General features: G+C 36.4%; 1 protein-coding gene across 3 annotated transcripts in view; it reads right to left on the reverse strand.

The window, feature by feature from the left end:
* Positions 1-783: 783 nt before the first annotated feature.
* The window catches only part of zc2hc1a (zinc finger, C2HC-type containing 1A), a 67744-nt gene continuing 47132 nt past the window's right edge, over positions 784-21395 (reverse strand). For all 3 annotated transcript variants that reach the window (XM_073040047.1, XM_073040037.1, XM_073040056.1), the window contains 2 exons: positions 12841-12942; positions 784-2101 (listed from right to left, as the gene is read on the reverse strand). In XM_073040047.1, coding sequence (XP_072896148.1) covers positions 1912-2101; positions 12841-12942 — 292 coding nt within the window. In that variant the 3' untranslated portion in view covers positions 784-1911. The remainder of the gene's footprint in view (positions 2102-12840; positions 12943-21395) is intronic.

A 21395-nucleotide genomic window follows, 5' to 3' on the forward strand; every position in this document is an offset into this window, starting at 1 on the left:
ACCAGTATACAAAAAGGAAAATTCTATCTTCTACTCTTTTAATAAATAAACTTGTTATTACAAGGAATTCCATTAAAATAAACAAAGTTCCTTATAAAATTGTTCCACTGAGCAACTTCAGTGGTACTTAATGTATTTATTACCAAAACGTGATGTAATTCATTACTAGGTTACTTTCACAATCAGCCAACCCACTTTTATATTACAGTCTATAAGACTTAGGAGCAGAATTAAGCCACTTGGCTCAAGACAATAGGTGTCTTGCCATACTTTCACATCAAAAATACATTTTAAATGGAGTCAGTGTTCTTAGAGAAACATGGCATACAGTGAGCAGATAATCAGTAAAAACAAATGTGATATTGATTGGGGTATAAACATTGGCTAGGATGCAAGACAAATGCTACTAACTTTTAAATGGTGGCATGGAATCTTTTAATTTCACCTGAGAAGGTTAACACGTCCTTGAAAGTCTCATGTGAAAGTAAGTCAGCACCACTGATTACTGAACCCAGTACTGCAATGATTGCCAGCTTCAATACATTCTTACATCTTGGGAACAATGTACTGTATGATCCATAACTTTCTGATTCATGATTCATATCAGATCAGGACTGGAACCCTAAATAACTATTTCTAGAGATTCCAAAAACAAAAATAAAAAAAGATTCTTTCTGATAGGTGAACTTTCATTACATTGAGATAACAAATTCAAATAAATATAAATCATGAACAAAAGAAAACATCGATATTGTCTTCTTTCTATATTTAAGAGTTGCTGGATGATTTTCAGGATTCATTTTATTCAAAAAGGTCCGCAGGGCTGAGTGTTTTAACATTTCAATATCATTGGGTTTACCTTTTGATATTTAGAAATATCAGATTATTTACATAAAACATCTCTAGTTACATGAATAAACACTGCACACTGGTACTAACAGAACACTAAATTGCAATTTCTAACAATTAATTACAAGAGAAATGTGATTCAGCACAATGACCAAATATATGTAAGCTTGTACCAGTATAGAATCTGTTTCTGTATAAATGTTTGTTTTTGAGGACCTTAAATCTTAATCCTGCATTGTCACAATAATCTGCATATAGGTAGATTTACTTTCACACCACAATATCATGCAGTTACATTTTCAGTGTCAGAAGTTAAAATGCCTTGCCAAATGAGAAAGTGGCTATCTACCCAACAAGCTGGTCATAGACATTTACCAACATAACAGCCCTAAATTGGCATTGTATATGCATAATTTGCAGCAGCCATACAAATATTCAGCATAGTTTGTGACGAAGTGATGTGTGTAAACTAAACTGATACAAGAGGTAAAGTGAATGCTTTCATCTTGACATTTTTCTCCTATTCCTATTTTTTGTAGAATGAATTTACTTCACTACATTTGATACAATCCATTTTCATAATTTGCTGAGCAATGTATTATTTGCATTATCAAGTTTATACTGTACTCAAGAAATGATGAACTTGCCATTATATTTGAACAACTGAGCTGCAACATATTTATCAGGAATACATTTTCCAAATGTTACATTTCATTGTACCTCTATTAAATCACCAAAGGATATTAAATTTTACTTTCACCTGATAAACAGAGGAATTTCTCTGTTACGCAGACTACTCAATGTACAGCAGCCAATTGGAAAAACAAGCACCCCGATACAATGTGAATTGCAATTTTACAAAAAACAATTTCATAATTGCTTATATTGCACTGCATATAATTCAAAGATTGCTCTATTGTTTTAGTTATTGTAATTTGTCTTTAAATGATGTATTTTGATCTTGGATAAATTTTTGTAATGTTGAACAGTGCAATGCTCATTTATGAAAATGCTTTGAAAATTGTACTAATCATTTCTTTGGAAAATATTCATATTATATGATCAAAGCATCAACCTTCTCATTCCACATTCACAGCAGAACTTTGCACCTTCCACAGGATACTTGGTTCCACATTGATGACAAAATCTTGGCAGTTGTTGACCAGGTGAGTTTCTGATGTTTCCTTTTACGTTGCCATCACTTATGGTCAAGGAACTATCTCTTGTGTCCAAACCTGATTTAATATTGTTTCTGAAAAGGAAAAGTATAATTTATTATCAATGAATTTACAGAATAGCACACTTCATCATGCAATATTTCAAAAATAAGTCAGAATGTCAAATATTAATTTTTCAATAACTTACATCGACATATCCATAATCATTCCCAATCTCCTTAGTGTAAATATATTCCAGTATTTATGATCATTAAGATCAAAAATTAATTTTTTTCAGTGAAAGCACATCTCTTTTAAGTATTGTTCAAAGCGCATTGATAAAAAATTGGTAAGGGTTGACAAGAACATGCAAATTTCTTTAGCTTTTTGAGGAAGTAGAAGTATTGGTGAGCTTCCTTGGCTGTGATGTCTATGCGGTTGGACCAGGGCAGGCTATTGGTGATATTCACTCCTAGGAACTTGAAGCTCCCACCCTCTGAATCTCTACACCATTATTGTAGACAGGAGCATGTGCACCTCTCCCTTCCTGAAGTCAATGACCAGCTCTTGCTGACATTGACAGAAACGTTGTTATGACATGATGCTCCTAAGCTCTCCATCTCTTTCCTGTACTCCAACTCATCACTATTTGAGATACAGTGACTACAGTGCAAACTTGGAGATGGAGTTACAGCAGAATCTGGCCGGAGTCAATGAGTGAATAGAGTAGGGGGCTGAAGACGCAGCCTTGTGGAGTACCAGAGCTGAGAATAATCATGGTAGAGGTATTGCTGCCTATCCTTACTGATTGCAGTTTGTTGGTCAGGAAGTCAAGGATCCAATTGCAGAGGGAGGTGCTGACAGATGTGGCAGGGCTTGAATGCTATCACCTCTTACAAAGTGAACCCAAGTGACATAGGTTTTGCTCCCAGATGAGGTCAATGCCTTTTATGCTCACTTTGACTGTCAAAACATGGAGGTATCTTCATGAACTTCCATAGCCCTTGGCAATCCTGTGATTTCAGTCTCTAAGGCTGATGTAAGAACATCCTTCCAGAGGGTGAACCCAAGGAAAGCATCCTGGCCAGACGGGGTACCTGGCTGAGTACTGAAGTTCTGTACTATTCAACTGGCTGATGTGTTCACTGATTCTACTTTAGCAGTTTGAGATACCCACCTGCTTTAAACAGGCTTCAATTATATCAGTGCCTAAGAAGAACATGGTAGCCTGCTCAATAACTATTGCCTAGTAGCACTTACCACCACTGTGATGAAGCGCTTTGAGCTTGGTGATGAAACATATTAACTCCTGCCAGAGGAGCAACTTGAATCCGCTCCAATTTGCCTATCATCACAACAGGTCAACAACAGATGCTATTCATTGGCTCTTCACTCAACCCCTGGAATATCTGGACTGTGAAGATGCATACATCAGGATGCTCTTCAATGACTACAGCTTGGCATTCAATGCCATCATCCCCTCAAACCTAATCAATAAGCTCCAAGTCCTAGGCTTCAATGCCACCTTGTGCAACTGGATCCTTGATTTCCTCACTTTCAGAGTCCAGTCAGTTCAGATTGGCAAAAATATCTTCAGCAAAATATCCACCAGGATAGATGCACCACAAGGCTGTGTGCTTAGTCCCCTGTTCTACTTGATCTATATTATGACTCTAAGACAGAGCACAACTCCAATGCTATCTTTAAGTTTGCTGACGACACCACTGTCATTGGCTGAATCAAAGCTGGTGACAAATCCGTATATAACAGGCAGATTGAAAATCTTACTGGTGCCACAAGAACAACCTTTCACTCAATGTCAGCAAGAAACTGGAAGTCCACGATCAGAGGTAGAGAGGGTAAGCAACTTTAAATTCCTTAGTGTTATCATTGCATAGGACCTGGCCTTGGCCCAGCAGACAAGTGCAATCGTGAAGAAAGCATATAAAGGGTGCACCTTGATAATAAATTTACTTTAAACTTTGAATTTGATGATGTGTTTGCTTTGAATTATAGTATCAAAGGCAAAGCTGTGGTCAATAGACAATAGTCTGATGTAGGCGGCTATACTGTCCAGATTTTCCAGAAATACAGTTGCAAGAAAAAATTTGTGAAACCCTTTCAAATTACCTGCTTTTTTGCATTATAGGCATCCATTAGTCTCGTGAGACCATGGATTTGCGCCTTGGAAGGTTTCCAGAACGCAGGCCTGGGCAGGGTTGTATGGGAGACCAGTAGTTGCCCATGCTGCAAGCCTTCCCCTCTCCACGCCACCAATGTTGTCCAAGGGAAGGACACTAGGACCCAACCAGCTTGGTACCGGTGTCGTCGCAGAGCAATGTGTTGTTAAGTGCCTTGCTCAAGGACACAACGTGCTGCCTCAGCTGAGGCTCGAACCAGTGACCATCAGATCACTAAACCGATGCCTTTTCCACTTGGACATGCGCCAACACTTTTTTTGCATTAATTACTCATAAAATGTGGTCTGATCTTCATCTAAGTCACAATAAAAAAACAAACACAATCTGCCTAAACTAATAACACACAAACAATTGTAATTTTCATGGCTTTATTGAACACATTGTTTAATCATTCACAGTTCAGGTTGGAAAAAGTAAGTCAAATCACAAACAAGAAAATATCTGCAGATGCTGGCAACACACACAAAATGTTGGAGAAACTCAGCAGGCCAGGCAGTATCTATGGACTACTATTTTTTTCCACAGATGCTTCCTAACCTGCTGAGTTCCTCCAGCATTTTGTGTGTGGATAAATTATGTGAACCCTTGGATTTATGAACTGGTAGAACCTCTTATAGCAGCAATAACTTCCACCAAACGTTTCCTATAGCTGCTGATCAGACTTTCACAACGGCGAGAAAGAATTTTAGACTATTCCTCCATACAAAACTGTTCCAGTTCATCAATATTTCTGGGATACCTTGCATGAATAGCCCTCTTTAGGTCATGCCACAGCAATTAGGTCAAGGTCTGGAGCCTGCCTTGGCCAGTCAAGAACACAAATTTTCTTCTCTTTAAACCATTCTGCTGTTGATTTACTCCTTTGTTTTGGATCATTGTCGTTGCAACATCCAACTTCTAACATAGCTTCAGGTGACAGGCTGCTACACAGATATTCTTCTGCAAAATATCTTGCTACAAGATATTGTATAAGATAGTGAATCATTGTTGCCTCAATGATTGCAAGCTGTCCACACCCTGAAGCAGTAAAGCAGCCCCAAAATATGATGCTGCTTCCATCATACTTCACAGTTGGGATGAGGTTCTGGTGTTGGTGTGCAGTGCCCTTTTTCCTCTAAATTTCTTCCAAAAAGTTCAACTTTTGTCTCATCTGTCAACAGAACATTGTCCCTGAAGCATTGTGGAACATCCAAACGGTCTATTGCAAACTTAAGATGTGCAGCAATGCTTTTATTGGAGAACAGTGATTTCCTCTGTGGTGTTGTTCCGTGAACATCATTATTGTTCAGTGTTTTCCTTATAGGACACATGAATAAAGACTTTAGCAAGTTCTAGAGATTTCTGCAGGTTTTTTTGCTGTTACCCTTGGGTTCTTTTTCATCTTCTTCAGCATTGCACATTGTGCTCTTAGTATGATCTTTGCAGGACACCCCTCCTTGGGAGAGTAGGAAGAATACTGAAATTTCCTCCATTTGTAGACAACTTTTCTTTCTGTGCACTGATGAATACTCAGGTCTTCAGAAATGCTTTTGTAGCCTTTTCCATTTTCATGCATCTTTACAATTCTTCTTCTAAGGTCCTCTGAAAGTTGCTCTTAAGTGATGTACTTAAACAAATCTTTCTTAAGAAGAGCAAGCTCTGTCAGTAACCTGACTTGGTATGTCTTTTTTATAGGGCAGGGCATCCCAGAGGTTCACATCCTTTTTTTGACTATGACTATTTAAATGGCGTACACAGCTTTAATGAAAAATTTAGATGAAGATCAGACCACACTTTATGGGATTAATGCAGAAAACCAGGTAACTGCAAAGGGTTCACAAACTTTTTCTTGCAACTGAGATTGTGTCCACCATAGGCTTGTTTTGACAGTAGGCAAATTTCACTGGGCCAAGGTTGTCTGGCAGCTGGGTTGAATGTATTTTATGCCTCTTGAAGCACTTCATGAAGGTAGATGTCAGAGACACTGGGAGGTGGAAACTAAGGCACTCTACCTTGTTCTTTTGATGCCCCAGAAAGCATCCAGAAAGCGCGATATCGATACACAGCAGCCTCTCCGGACTCTGGATTGGGGATTACCAAACGTTATGTGGTTTTTCTTGCATAGTTTGTTTTGTGCTTTTTCGTGATATCATTCCGGAGAACGTTGTCTCATGTTTTAACTGCATTGTATTTGTGGTTTATAAATGACAATAAACTGAATCTGAATCCTATCTGGATGTACAATTGTTTTGTATGGGAACTGCTGTGCCTGTGATTGCAAGAAACTAGCCCCCCTCTTCGTGGACTTTTCCTATTGTTTTTGCTGCCTCAGTAAAGTAGCCAGCATAATCAAAGACTCCACTCACTCGAAGTCTTCTTTTCTCCCCTTTCGTATGTACCATCCGAAGCTTAAGGACAGCTTCTACTCCGCTGTTATAACACTACTGATGGTTCCGTACTGGGATAAGGTGGATTCCTGACCTTGCAATTGACCTCGTTGTGATCTTGCACCTTATCATCTACATGCACTGCACTTTCTCTGTAGCTGTAATGATTTTTTTTCTGCATTCTGATATTGTAATACCTTGTCTACTTCAATACATTTTAATGAATTGATCCGTAGGAATGTTATACAAGACAAGTTTTTCCACTGTACTTTGTACATACGACAAGAACAAACTAGACCAGGTTCAGTATATAAAAGTGACATGTCAAAAATATAAACTTAAAGTATGAACAAAAGAAACAAGATCCTGGAGTACCTTCAAGCCATATAGATACATATGTCTAGCACTTCTCTTTACACAGTTGTTGGATACAAGTTCTGGATTTCCAAAATCCAATATTAATGTTGAAAAAAATTAAAGAGCTTCAGTAGCACATATGTGACTTTAGTTTAATAAAATCAATGCACAACTACTCAGCAAATGCTAGCCTTGCCAGAGGAATCCACATCTCACAATTTGGAAGTTGGACATAATTAACTATAAACATTTGCAGCATTTCCTTGAATATTACAAATTATTTTCTTCTTTCTTTTTTCTTTTTCAATATTTTATTGATTTCTTACATAAGAATACAGAGAACAGTAGGATATATAATATATATTGATTACAATTTATTGTAATCACAAATATTGTCTCATTACCTCATATCCATGTAAATTAAATTTAAACATAATATTGAAAAGAGATAAAAGAGATACAAAAAAAAATCTAAACCCACTACCAGAAAAAACCCCAGCTGTTTGGTTAAAAGAAAGAAAAGGAAAAGACCCTTATCATATAGTAAAACATATTATTAGCCAACATCTGTGCTTAATAGCAAATCAAAGATTTTGAAAATAATGGAAAAAAGATCCCCACAATGTTAAAAAATCTTGTCTAGGTTCAGAAATTGAACATTGAATCTTCTCTAAATTTAAACATGACATAACATCATGTAACCAATGAGTGAGTAGGCGGAGTGGCATCCTTCCACTTAAGCAACAATGCCCTCCTGGCTATAAGAGAAATAAAAGCCAAAATGTGCAAATCATGTGTCTCCAAAATAATATAATTTCCTCCAACAATACCAAATAAGGCAGTTAAAGGATTAGGTTTAAGATTCACTTTAAAAAGCACCGAAAAAGTTTGGAATACTTCCTTCCAATATTTTTCAAGACTTGGACAGGTCCAAAACATATAAATTAGTAAAGCTTCTCCATTGTTACATCTATCACAATAGGGAGGTATATCAGAATAAAAACGAGACAGCTTATCTTTAGTCATGTGGGCCCTATGAACCACTTTAAATTATAGAAGGGAATGGGGAATGACGGGTACATAACAATGAGGTATTAACCAATTAAAAAATTTCATTCCAAGTATCATCAGAAATTGGAATCTGTAAATCTTGTTTCCAGAGGTTTTTAATTTTGTCTAAAGGAATATTTCTCATTCCCAACAACATACCATAAATATTAGATATAGATCCATTATGGAAGAGTTTCAAATTAAAAATTGTATCAAGTAAATTTAAGCTGACAGTTGTTCAAGTGAAGAGAGACTATCTCCAACAAACAAATCTTGAAAACATTTAATACCCAATCTATTCTACTCTTTAAAAACTACATCAGTCATAGGTTTAAAAAAAGTTAGAAAAAAATGGGACTTGAAAGTGAAAACCTCAATAACCAAAATATTTTCTAAATTGTACCCAAATCCTCAAAGTGTGTTTAACTACAAAAGTATCAGTTAAATGACTTAAAGATAAAGGAATTGAGGATCCGAGAAATGATAGAAAATTTATTAACAGAATTAGCTTCTAAAGAAACCCAGACCAGACAGTTCTCTCCATTAATATAACCAAAACCTAAGATTTCGTATATTGACTGCCCAGTAATAAAACCTAAAATTGGGTAAGGCTAAACCTCCATTCTTTTTAGATTTTTGAAGACGAACTTTATTTAATCGAGAAATTTTATTTTTCCATTTATAAGAAGACATAACAGAATCCAGAGAATCAAAAAAGGATTTAGGAATAAAAACAGGTATGGCCTGAAATAAATATAAAAATTTAGGCAAAATATTCATTTTAATAAAATTAATTCAGCCAATCAACGATAAAGAGAGGGATGACCAATTTGATAGTGCCTTCTTAACATAATTCAAAAGTGTAAAAAAATTCTTTAAAAAGGAATTTATAATTCCTCGTAATTGTTAATAGGTAAATTGATTTCTTATAATTTTAAAAGGAAGGTTAGTATTAACTAATATCAAATTATTCAAAGGAAAAAGTTCACTCTTATGAAAGTTAAGTTTATATCCTGAAAACTGACTAAAGCAGAAGAGTAAAGAAAGTACGTAAGGTAAAGAAGACTCCACATTAGAAATGATTCAGCATAAAGCAAAACTTTGTGGGTAATACCCCTCCTTAAAATACCAGTGATATCATTAGATTCCCAGAAAGCAATAGCTAAAGGTTCTAAGACCACATCAAAAGCAAAGGACTCAAAGGATAACCTTGTCTAGTTCCACACTGAAGTTTGAATGGTTTAGAATTCTGAGAGTTAGTAAGAACCTGAGCGGAGGAAGCTAGATAAAGTAATGTAATCCATTGAGTAAAATCAGGCACAAAGTTAAATTTTTTTAAAGTTTTAAATAAATAATTCCATTCAACCTGATCAAAGGCTTTCTCAGCATCTAAGGATATCACATATTCCGATATCGCTTTAGAAGGAGAATAAATAACATTCATTAAACGACGAATATTAAAGTGGGAGTGTCGATTTTTGATAAATCCAGTCTGGTCATCAGAAACAATAGATGGCAAAATATTTTCAATCCTACGAGCCAAAAGTTTAGATAAAATTATAGTATCAACATTAAGGAAGGAAATTGGTCTATAAGAAGAACATTCAGTTGGATCCATATTCTTTTTAAGAATAAGCGAAACAGAGGCTTCATAAAAAGATTGTGGCAACCTGTCTAATTTAAAAGAGTCTGAAAGGACTAAATATGAGTGAGGTATAAGCAAAGAGGAAAAAAGCCTTGTAAAACTCTCCAGAAAAACCATCAGGACCCGGAGCCTTCCCCAAGTGCAAAGAGTGAACAACCTTGGCAATTTCCTCATAAGAAATGGGTTGATCCAACAATTTTTGATTATCATCAGAAAGTGTAGGAATGTTTAATCGATCTAAGAAATTGTTCATTACAGTATTATCTTTAGGAGGATCAGAACTACAAAGTTTAGAATAGAATTCTCTAAAAGTATCGCCTATTTCTAAATGATCAGATGTTTTATCACCATTAGCTTTACAAATTTCTTTAATTTGGCACTTAACTATAAAGGTCTTTAAATGGTTAGTCAATAGTTTACCGGTTTTATCTCCATGAACATAATCTGACTTTTATCTTTTAAAAAGTTGAGTTTCAATTGGATAAGTTAAAAGCAGATCGTACTTAGTTTTAATCTTAGTCTTTTATATAAAAAAGGATCTGGAGCCAAAGCATATTTTTGGTCTAATTGTTTCAACTGATTGGCAAATTCAATCCTCTCCTTATTAGCTTTTTTTTTAAAAAACACTTGCGGTAAAAGAAATAATTTGTCTTCTAATACAAGCCTTAAAAGCATCCCATAAAAATAAGACTAGAAGTCTCTTCTAGCATATTCTCTTCAAAAAAAAAGAGTAATTTGTCTCTCTAAAAATTTAAAAAAATCCTTATCAGATAACACAGTTGGATTAAAATGTCAGAATCTGTTTATTTGGGAGACACCCGGAAGATTTAAAGATAAAAACAGAGGAACATGATCTGAAACAGCAATTTCTTTATATTCACAGGATTGAACCAATGGAATCAATTGACTATCAACAAAATAATAATCAATCCTAGAATATATATGATGAACAAGAGAAAAAAAGTGAATACTCTTTATCTGTTGGATGCAAAAAGCGCCAAATATCACATTTCATTAAAAAAAATTGGATAAGGGAAGCAGATCTACTAAAAGTCAATCATTTAAAAGATGAGCAATCTAAAACAGGGTCTAAACAACAGTTGAAGTCTCCTCCTAAAAACAGAGAATACAGACTTAAATCTGGTAAAAGCGGGAAAAAAGCGTTCAAAAAAACCTGGATCATCTATATTTGGGGTAAACAAATGAGCAAAAACCATTAATTTATTATCTAATTTCTCTGACACTATAACAAAATGCCCATTTGTATCAGACACTACATTATGTTGAACGAAAGAAACTGAATTGTCTATAAGAATCAAAATTCTTCTGGCCTTAGCCTGAAAGAAGGAATGAAAAGATAAGCCCTTCCAATGGCTGAAAAGATGTAAATTATCACATTTACAAACATGTGTTTCTTGTTAAAAAAACGGAGACATTCAATTTCTTAATATAATTTAATATTACGTTTCACAGGATGGTTTAATCCTTTCACATTAAAACTAAGTAAATTAATAGTATGGTCCATTTTAAATATTACTTTAAAGAGAGGTTATAATAAAAACTGCTGGAAAGTATATTAAATCCAAACAGTGAGCTTTAAGATAAAGTAACCAAGCAACAAAGAGAACCAAACAACTGATACAAAAGAAACCCACCCTCCCACCCAAAGAGAGAAAGTCGACCAAAGGGCAGTCGACAGCCAAACCTACCAACATTACCCTCCCAAAATAATCTACTGGCTGAGCTCCAAAGAGATTTCAAGGCTGACTGCATTCCAACAAGACACAATAAAAAACAGAGCAAAATTAAACTTATTAATAAAAACCTCATGAAAAAATATAGTATAAAATATTAAAAACTAAGAAAATTCAGAACATATTAACTTGGAAAGTATTAACACAATAAAAACTTACTGATGTTAAATCCTTAATTTTCTATGTAAAGAAATACAAAAAAATTAGATACGAAGGTATGGCAAAAGTAAAAAAAGACAATTGTTCATAAAATAAAATAATGAACAGTTAGACTGCTGATTCTTAAAAAAAAAGGATCCATCAGGCAGATGTAATATAGATTTATGGAAGGAATTATTGAACAGTTAAACTTCTGATACTGATTCCAAAATTAAAAAATCCTGCACCTCTTGAGTCCAATGGAACCATTTCTGAGAGCCATTTTTCAAAATGATTCTAAGACGAGCGGGGTAATGAAGAGAGAGCTTAAAACCTTTATTATACAATTCTGACATAACCTTTTTAAACTTGAAGCATTCATTCAACACCTTGGGTGAAAAATCCTCTACTATTCTGATTTTCTGGCCTTCGTAATCAATCATACCTTTCCGACGAGATTCACAAATTAAAAGTTCCTTTGTTTGAAAGCCGTGAAGACAAATTATCACTGAATGGGGTCGTTTTTTCTGGAGGAGGTCTTGGTACTGGCGATCTATGAGCTCGGTCTATTTTAGGTGGAGATCTTAAAATATTCCGAAATAAGTTAACCAAAAGGTTTGCAAAAAATTCTGAAGGCTGATTGCCTTTCATTAACTCTTTAAAACCCAGAATTCGTAAATTATTTCTTCTGCTTCTATTTTCTAAGTTGATAATCTTCTGTCTTAATTTTTCATTCACCTTTGACTGTTTATCACAGATCTTTTCCAGGTCATCAATCTTTGCATTCAACATCGTCAAAGTGTCTTCATTCTCTTTTATCCATTTATCATGTTCACTTAAAGTTTTTTGAATAGAATCCAATTTTACATCCATTCGTTTAAATTCAGTGCTGAGTTGCTGGAACTTCTGCTGGAACTCCTCTGAAAGTTCATTTTTTAATGCTTCTGAAGTCTCTCCATAATAGATTTCAAAGTTATAGAAGGATCCTCTTCTTTTTTTAGTAGCTTTGGTGCCCCTCATCGTAAAACAATATTATGTTTAAAAGTAAGTATTCAAAACAAGTTGGAAACGGTAAATTAAGTAGAGTAGGAGCAACTATAAAAACGCTGCTACTCCATCGACAGCCAGTAGGTTTCACAAATTATTTTCTGCCTTTATTCCTCCCAATACATTGAAAATCCCACAAACCCAAACCTATATGTGTGTTTCAAAGTAAACAGGAGAATTGCCACTATAGTTCACATTGGATATAAAAATAATTCTTCAAATAAATGTCACAGAACATTTTCCTTCCAAGTTACATGAAATTAAACAGCACCCTACCTTACATAATTCTCAGCATTGTGGGTCTTTCTATTCACTGAGCCTGCTGCTGCAGTACTTCTAGTTCCACTAGGTGGCGTTAGTGTTCGAGACCTGATATTACTGGGAATAAAAGCAAAAAATGACTAATGTATACATCATAAGAAGTGAACACAACTCCAAAGTGATAAGAAAATAAAACAGTTTAATGGATAGATTTTGTACAAGAGAATGGATTATCTTTTCAGTGTTATGTTTTAACAAATACCAGTGCCAACAAGCATTCTCGTGATTTGCTACGAACAAACACTTTTGCAGAGCTCCAGTAAGCCACCATTTCAGTTTGAATAAGGGCACTCTGAGCTGAAGTGTTCCAACTTCATAATAAGTTTGTAATGTTTGAAATAAAATGCTCCAATATTAAAATAGATTTATGGTGCATCAGCCACATTCTTAGGCTTTGCCAGAAACCTGTCTATATTCACTATATAACTGAAGTCTATGGAGAGCACTAGTTGGTGTTATGCCCTCGGCCCCCTCCTTTGTGAGAATCGCAAGAGCCCTAGTCGGGGGGGGGGGGGGGGGTCAACTGACCCAAGAGAGAAAGAGACGTGCTGAAGACCACGTTCTCCCAAGAAGCAGAATAACGGCGACATTGACTATTGTCTCATGGAGACCACGTGAAAAGCCCTCGGGCAAAGTGGGCTGGTTGAGAGAGAGATCGCATTACCTGCAACGACATTGACACCTGCGATCCCGTGAAGAAGTATAAAGGAGGGTCTGAGGGGGGGGAACCCTCAGACGCACCAAGGAAGCACGATACCGATTCCCGTGGGAGCGGGAAGCCATTTTGAAGGAAGCCACGTGCGTTAGATTCCAAATGTTGAATCTGTGGCTAGGACCAACGGAAGACTGCTTTTAACTAACAACGGGGAAGCCTGCTCCCCTGATTCCAAGGATTTGCTCTGTAAAGACAACGGGCAAGTGTTTATCTTTTCTAAATCAACTCTCTCTCTCTACAACGTGAAAACCCCAGCGGTTCCCAAAAGGGAAAAGCCTGCGAACTTCTGAGTGACTCTTTATATTTCAATTGGACTCAGTATTACCCCTAGACAACTATAGAGCTTATTTCTGATTGATTATTGTTACACCGGTGTTTTAGATTGAGTTTTGACGATGTATATGATCTGAATGTTTTGTATTAACCATACGTTTGTACCCTTTTTGAATAAAACGTTTGAAAATAGTAGCATCCGACTCAGCTGATCCATCTATCTTTGCTGGTAAGTTACCTGGTTACGGGGTTACGTAACATTGGGACAATGATTGAACTGTAGATTTAGTTGATTAATTATGAGAAAATTTTAGTTTGCTTGAAGAAAGCTTATTGGCTCTGAGGATGTTAAAGCTCTCCAATTAAGTGCCTGGATAGAAGGGGATAGAAGGGGTGGCTGAGGATTTTGCTGTTTAAAATAATTGAAAAATCAAGACACATTGGAAATGTTTTTGGCTTGAAGAAGTTGAATCCATTACACTCCGATAATATAAAAATCAGAATTAATTCAGGTAAGGGCAGAAAGAAAGGAGAATGTGAAATGAGAGCTGGATGTATAATTAGTTGGGAAATAAGGATATTCAAAAAACATGGTAAATAGTAGAAAATTAGTATTAAAAATGAAGGAATAATGGGCAAAAAGGAATGGCATAAAACTGGGCTAAGTACGAGGACCTGTTTCTGGAGTGGTCCATGCTTACATTGGGTGAATGGAAAAGTGTTTCATTTACCAGCATTAACATTCATTATTTGGAAGAATGCAAGACAATATTTCTTATAGTAGTATTGAGGGCAATACAAAAATACAGTGAATTGTTTTTGATCAATGGATCAAACTTGCAATTGCATTATGATTCAATAATTTCTGATGCCAAATTGTTAATATTCATAATTGTTACAATACAGAATAGATCAATAATTGTTTTATTATATACAGTATTAAAATATAAATATTAATTAAACATGACACTAAGATGCACTGTCAACTCTGTATGGCATTAATGGTTTGTACATTTTTTTCCATTGACCTACTTTTGACAGAATCAATATTTGTCTTAACTTTTCATGTTTCACATTTCATATTTCCAGTCAGATAATAGAAATTGGCAAAAAACGAGCTAATTTATCTTTAGACATTATGATCCCTATGTACCACTTTAAATTGAATCAACGTATGTCTAGCACACATAGAAGAAAAATTAACTAATTGAATTTTTTTTTCCCATTTCTCTAAAGGTAAAGAAAGTTGAAATTCCTTCTCCCATTCATTTTTAATTTTATCGGATATATCTGGCTGTATATTCATAATCATATTATAGATGATTGCAATTCAACCCTTTTGATAAGCCTAAAATTTTTTCCATGATATCAGTTGGATATGAAATCCAACTGATATCATGGATCTGAGGATGTTAAAGCTCTCTCTCAATTCCAATTAAGTGCCTGGATAAATTTTGTTAACATGCCCAACCAGAAGGACATATAAATCCAATTTGTGATAATTGTCACTCTGAGGTAGCCTCTCTAACTCATATGTTTTGGCCTTGCCCTCTTTTGGAAAAATTTTGGAAAGATATTTTTGACACAGTTCTCTACAGTTTTGCATATTGTTTTACATCCTCACCCTGTTACTGCAATTTTTGGCTTACCAATAATTGATCTGCCCTCTTCAGCTCGGTGGATGATTGCATTTGCTACTTTAATGGCTAGAAGATCTATTTATTGAATTGGAAAGAGATAAATCCTCCAACTACACCTCAATGGTTTTTTCAAATCATATCCTGTTTAAATTTAGAAAAAAATTAGAAGTGGTACCTTTGATTCCTCGGTTAAATTTGAAGAAACGTGGCCTTCTATCCAATACTTTCACAGAATGTAATTTGACCTTTTCCGATTCCTTTATATTATTAATTTGAGTAGAGGAGCGGAGTTGATGACACTAATAATTTTTTTGGGATGTAATAGAATAGCCCAGCTTGCTTTTTTCTAGTTGTGTTCAGTATTTTTTTCTTGTTTTTTCAATTTGGGGGTTTTTCCCCCCCATCTTTTTATTTTTTTTCTGGTATCCTGTTTATATTTAGGGTTTGGGAGGTCTATTATATACTGTTACCTATAGTTTTTACTCATGTGTTAACTGCCAACAATGTAATCTCACTCCCTTTGTACTATTATGACTGTTACGAATCTGTTTTTGAAAAATTCAATAAAAGATTGAAAAAGAAAGAAATTGGCCTATTTAAAAAAATATAGTGGATTAAGATGGACGGAACGTACAATACATACAATATCCACAGATAACATAAGACCATAAGCTATAGGAGCAGAATTAGGCCATATGGTCCATTGAGTCTGCTTCGCACATTTCATGATTTCCCTCTCAGCCCCAATCTCCTACCTTCTCCCCATATCACTTCATGCCCTGAACAATTAAGAATCTATGAACCTGCTTTAAATAGACATAAAGACTTGGCTTCTACAGCTGCCTTTGGTAACAAATTGCACAGATCCACCACTCTCTGTTTAAAGAAATTCTAAAAAGACGCCCCTCCATTATGAAGCTGTGTCCTCTGGTCATAGACTCTCTCACTATAGGAAATAACCTTTCCACATCCACTCTATCAAGGCCTTTCACCATTGGATAGCTTTCAATTAGGTCACCCCTCATTTTTCTGAATTCTAGTGATAGGCACAGAGCCATCAAACACTTTAAAATATGACAAGCCGTTCATCCTGGAATCATTTTTGTAAACCTCCTTTGAATCCTCTCCAGCATCACCTTATCATTTTTTTAAGATAATGGGCCCAACACTGCTCACAATATTCCAAGTGAAGCATCACCAAAACCACAACATTACACCATTACTTTTATATTCTAGTGTTCTTGAAATGAATGCTCATATCATATTTATCTTCCTCACCACAGACTCAACCTGCAAATTAACCTTTAGGAAAACCTGTACAAAGACTCACAAATACCTTTGCACCTCAGATGTTTGAATATTATCTCCATTTAGAAAACAGTCTACCCTTTTATTTTTTCTACCAAAGTACATGACACTTACTGACACTATATTCCATCTGCCACTTCTTTGCCCATTCTCCTAATCCAAGTTCTTCTGTAGTTGCTGTCCTTCCTCAAAAACTATCTGCCCCTCCATGTATCTTCATATTGTCTGCAAAGTTCACAAAATGATACCTGTGTACATTGATGAAAATAATTTCACCACTTATTTTAAAGTTTATTTTCAGTATCTGTTCTGATCATTCACAAACAGATATATTTAGATATTCACTTAATCAGATAAAAACTGATCTAACAAGGTTGTTATGAACAAAGGAAAGAGGGTAAGACAGAAGGATGAAAACAAACCAGCATTCATTCTCCCAAATGTATTTAAATGCCTCCAAAGAAAAGTAACTTTGTTAATTATGGGCAAGATCAGACTTGAAATCAGCTGTGATGTTACTCACGTTGAACTATATGGTAACAAGTCAACAGTCATTTGGGCAAGATTACAGAGGGCACAAACATCTCAGGCATTATGTTTGCATGCCTGGACAGCATATTCATAGTCAGAGGAATATAGCACGGAAGCAGGTTATTTGGCCCAACTGGTCCATGTCAACCACAGCATTCTCCCTAATGGCCCCTGCTGCCTGCAGTTGGGAGGAACGGGGCTTGTTTGCTGCTTTTGCCAAGCATGCTATCTTGGTGCTGAAATGTGTGCTGACACTTGCGAGTTGTGCTGGTTCTTAACACAAACTACACTTTCATTGTATGCTCTGACGTACATGTGATAAATAAATTAATCTGAATCACAGAGAATGTTATCTACATTTTGAGAAATTGATATCGAGGGTGAATATGAATTGCTTCAAGTAGCAACAGTGTGTATGTACTATTAAGCATCAGTTTTGAGATACTTCAGTAATGACAAACAATCACTTCTATTGATACTTGGACAGGTAATATATTGCCTTCTGTAGTTTTAGCCTATAGTAACAAGACAGACCATGAGACAGAATTAAGCCATTCAGCCCATCAGATCTGTTCACCATTCCATCATAGCTAATTTATTATCTCTGTCAAACCCAGTTTCACAACTTCTCCCTTTAACCTTTGACAACTTTACTAATCAAGAACCTATCAACCTCTACTTAAAATATACTCAATAACGTGGCCTCCATAGCTGTCTGGGGCAATGAATTCCACAGAATCACCATCCTCTGGCTAATGAAATCTCATCTCTGTTCTAAAGGGAGGTCCTCGTATTCTGAGACGGTGCTCTCTGGTCCTAGACTCACCCACTACAGGAAATGTTCTCTCCACGTCCACTCTATCTAGACCTTTTAATATTTGATACAATTCAATGAGATCTTCTTCATTCTTCTAAACACTAGTGAGTTCAAGCCCAGAGCTTCATACATTACCCCTTTCATTCCCAGGATCATTCTCATATCTTCTGGACTCTCTCCAATGTCAGCACATCCTTCCTTACATAAGGGTCCCAAAACTGCTCACAATACTCCAAAAGTGGTCTGAGCAATACCTTACAAAACCACAGCCTTGCTTTTATATTCTAGTCTTCTTGAAATGTATCGTAACTTTGCATTTGCCTTCCTTACCACCAACTCAACCTGCAAGTTAACTTTTATGGAATCCTGCACAAGGACTCTCAAAGTCCCTTTGCACATCCAATTTCTGATTTTGCTCCACATTTAGAAAATAGTCTACACCTTTATTCCTTTTACTATAGTGCATGACCAAACACTTCCCTACACTGCATTCCATCTATCACTAAGTCTTTCTGCAGACTCTCTGCCTCCTCAACACTACCTGCCCCTCCCCCATGCATCTTTCTATAGATAACTTTATAGCTATGACAAATACCTTTACTCTCAAAGGTCCTGCAGGAAAAATAACTTCGTTATTGAAATTCTGGAAGTCTCTAACCCAAAACGACACCACCCCTTAGTAAAACCGGAGTGTTAAAAACATGTAGCTACCTCATACATTAAGAAATTTAATCTTAGCAGTTCATATGATCATTAAGTCTTGGCCTTTTCTCCTTGGAGCAACAGTGGATGAGAGGTGACCTGATAGAGGTGTACAAGATGAAGAGATAGCCAGAGACTTTTCCCCCAGGTCTGAAATGGCTAACACAAGGGGGAATAATTTTAAGGTGCTTGGAAATAGGCACAGGGAGGATGTCAAGGGCAAGTTCTCCACCCAGAGAATGGTGGGTACATAGAATGCTCTGCCAGCAACGGTGGTGGAGGCGGATACAACAGGATCTTTTAAGAGACTCTTAGATAGGCACATAGAGCTTAGAAAAATAGAGGGCTATGTGGTAGGGTAATTCTAGACAGTTCCTAGAGTAGGTTGCATGGTTGGCACAATATTGTTGGCTGAAGGGCCTGTAATGTGCTGTAGATACCTATGTTTTACATCACTATTTAATTGACATTTCTGAGAGCTTTTGTAGAACTTGAGTACTAAGAAATTTTTAAAAAATTGGATCTAGGAAGCTCCAATTGCTTTCATACCAAAGTGACATTCAGCTGGTTAAGAGCTTCAATTCAAGATTACTAGAGATTGAAGCAAAACTGATGTAAAAAAAAGTATGAATTTTTTTGTCACAAGATGCAAAATTCTCTGCCACAGCCACCATTAAAACATAATTTAGATATATTTGTAACAGAAAACACAGTTACTTCATGACATAACATAAAAATTGAGAGGTCTGGGTTAATGTGGTAAAAAAACACTCATGTGTTCTGCAATACGAGATCTGGTATATAATTGTAGACCTACAACAAAACTATATAGTTCACAATTAATAAACTTTAGGACTTCCTCTGATGAAATGAGAGCAATGTTAGGGCTAACACAGTGGAATGCAATAATGGTGGAATTTCAAAAACTATTGAAAGGTGCAACAGAAACATGACTGAGAAAGTGTAAGGGAACTGTTTATGGAATGTGCAGTAGCTCTTGTGATATTCGTTGCAAATGTAATTTGGATGAATATGAAAACCTGGATAGGAAAAACAAGAACAAGAAATTTAAGACAAAAAAAGTTTATTTTCTCTGAATCAAGAATCCACCATCTATAAATAATTATGAGAAAATCTGCAGATGCTGGAAATCCAAGCAACACACACACACACAAAGTGCTGGAGAAACTCAGTAAGCCAGGCTGCATCTATGGAAAAGAGTAAACAATCGATGTTTTGACCCAAGACCCTTCATCAGAACTGGCAAAAAAGATGAAAAGTTGGAGTAAGAAGGTGGGGAGGAGGGGAGTAAGTAGTGCAAGGTGGTAGGTGATAGGTGAAACCGGGAGAGGGGGAGGGGTAAAGAGCTGGAAAGCTGACAGGTAAGAGTGATAAGGGGCTGGAGAAGGGGGAAACTGAAGGGAGATGGTTGTTGGCTCTGCACCAATCTGTTAGCCGCTGCACCTCCTCTCTGTAAGCTGACTCGTCGTTCTTGGTGATGAGACCCACCACGGTCGTGTCATCGGCGAACTTGATGATATGGTTCGAGCTGTGTGTTGCAGCACAGTCATGGGTCAGCAGAGTGAACAGCAGTGGACTGAGCATGCAACCCTGGGGAGCCCCTGTGCTCAGTGTGATGGTGTTGGAGATGCTGCCCCTGATCCGAACTGACTGAGGTCACCCAGTCAGGAAGTCTAGGATCCAGTTGCAGAGGGAGGTGTTCAGGCCCAGTAGGCTCAGCTTTCCAATCAGTTTCTGAGGGATGATTGTGTTGAATGCTGAACGTAGCAGTGTTTCAGTGGAGTAAGGGAAATTACAGTGGTATGAGACAGGAGTTGGCCAAAGTAAATCGGAAGGAGCTGCTGGCAGGAATGTCAGCATGTCTGGGAAAAACAAGGAAGGTGCAGGACATGTGTATTCCAAGAATGAAGAAATACTCAAATGATAAAATAGTACAACTGTGGCTGACAAGGGAAGTCAAAACTAATGTAAAAACAAAAGATAGGGCATACAAGCAAAAATTAGTGGGAAGATAGAGGATTGGGAAGTTTTTAAAAACCTAGAGGACAACTAAAAGCATCATTAGAAGGGAAAGATGAAATATGAAAGCAAGCTAGCAAATAATATCAAAGTGGAAAAAGTTTTTTCAAATAGGTAAAAAAATAAAAGAGAGATGGGAATGGATATAGGTCCATAAGATCGCTACAAAATGAGGTAAGAGGAATAATAACAGGAGACAAGAAGATGGCTGATTAACTAAATGAGTATTTTGCATCTGCCTTCACTGTGGAAGTCACTAGCAGTGTGCCAGATGTTGTAGTGTGTAGGAAGAGAAGTGGGTACAGTTCCTATTACAAGGGAGAAGGTGCTCAAAAAGCTGAAAGACCAAAAAGGTATAGAAGTCACCCGGACCAGATGAACTGAACCTTAGGGTTCTGAAAGAGGTAGACCAGTTAGCCTGACTTCAGTGGTTGGGAAGATGTTAGAGTCAATTGTTAAGGATGAGGTGATGGAGTACTTGGTG

This window comes from Hemitrygon akajei, chromosome 1, assembly GCF_048418815.1.
Source record: "Hemitrygon akajei chromosome 1, sHemAka1.3, whole genome shotgun sequence".
In the NCBI taxonomy this organism is placed as follows: Eukaryota; Metazoa; Chordata; class Chondrichthyes; order Myliobatiformes; family Dasyatidae; genus Hemitrygon; species Hemitrygon akajei.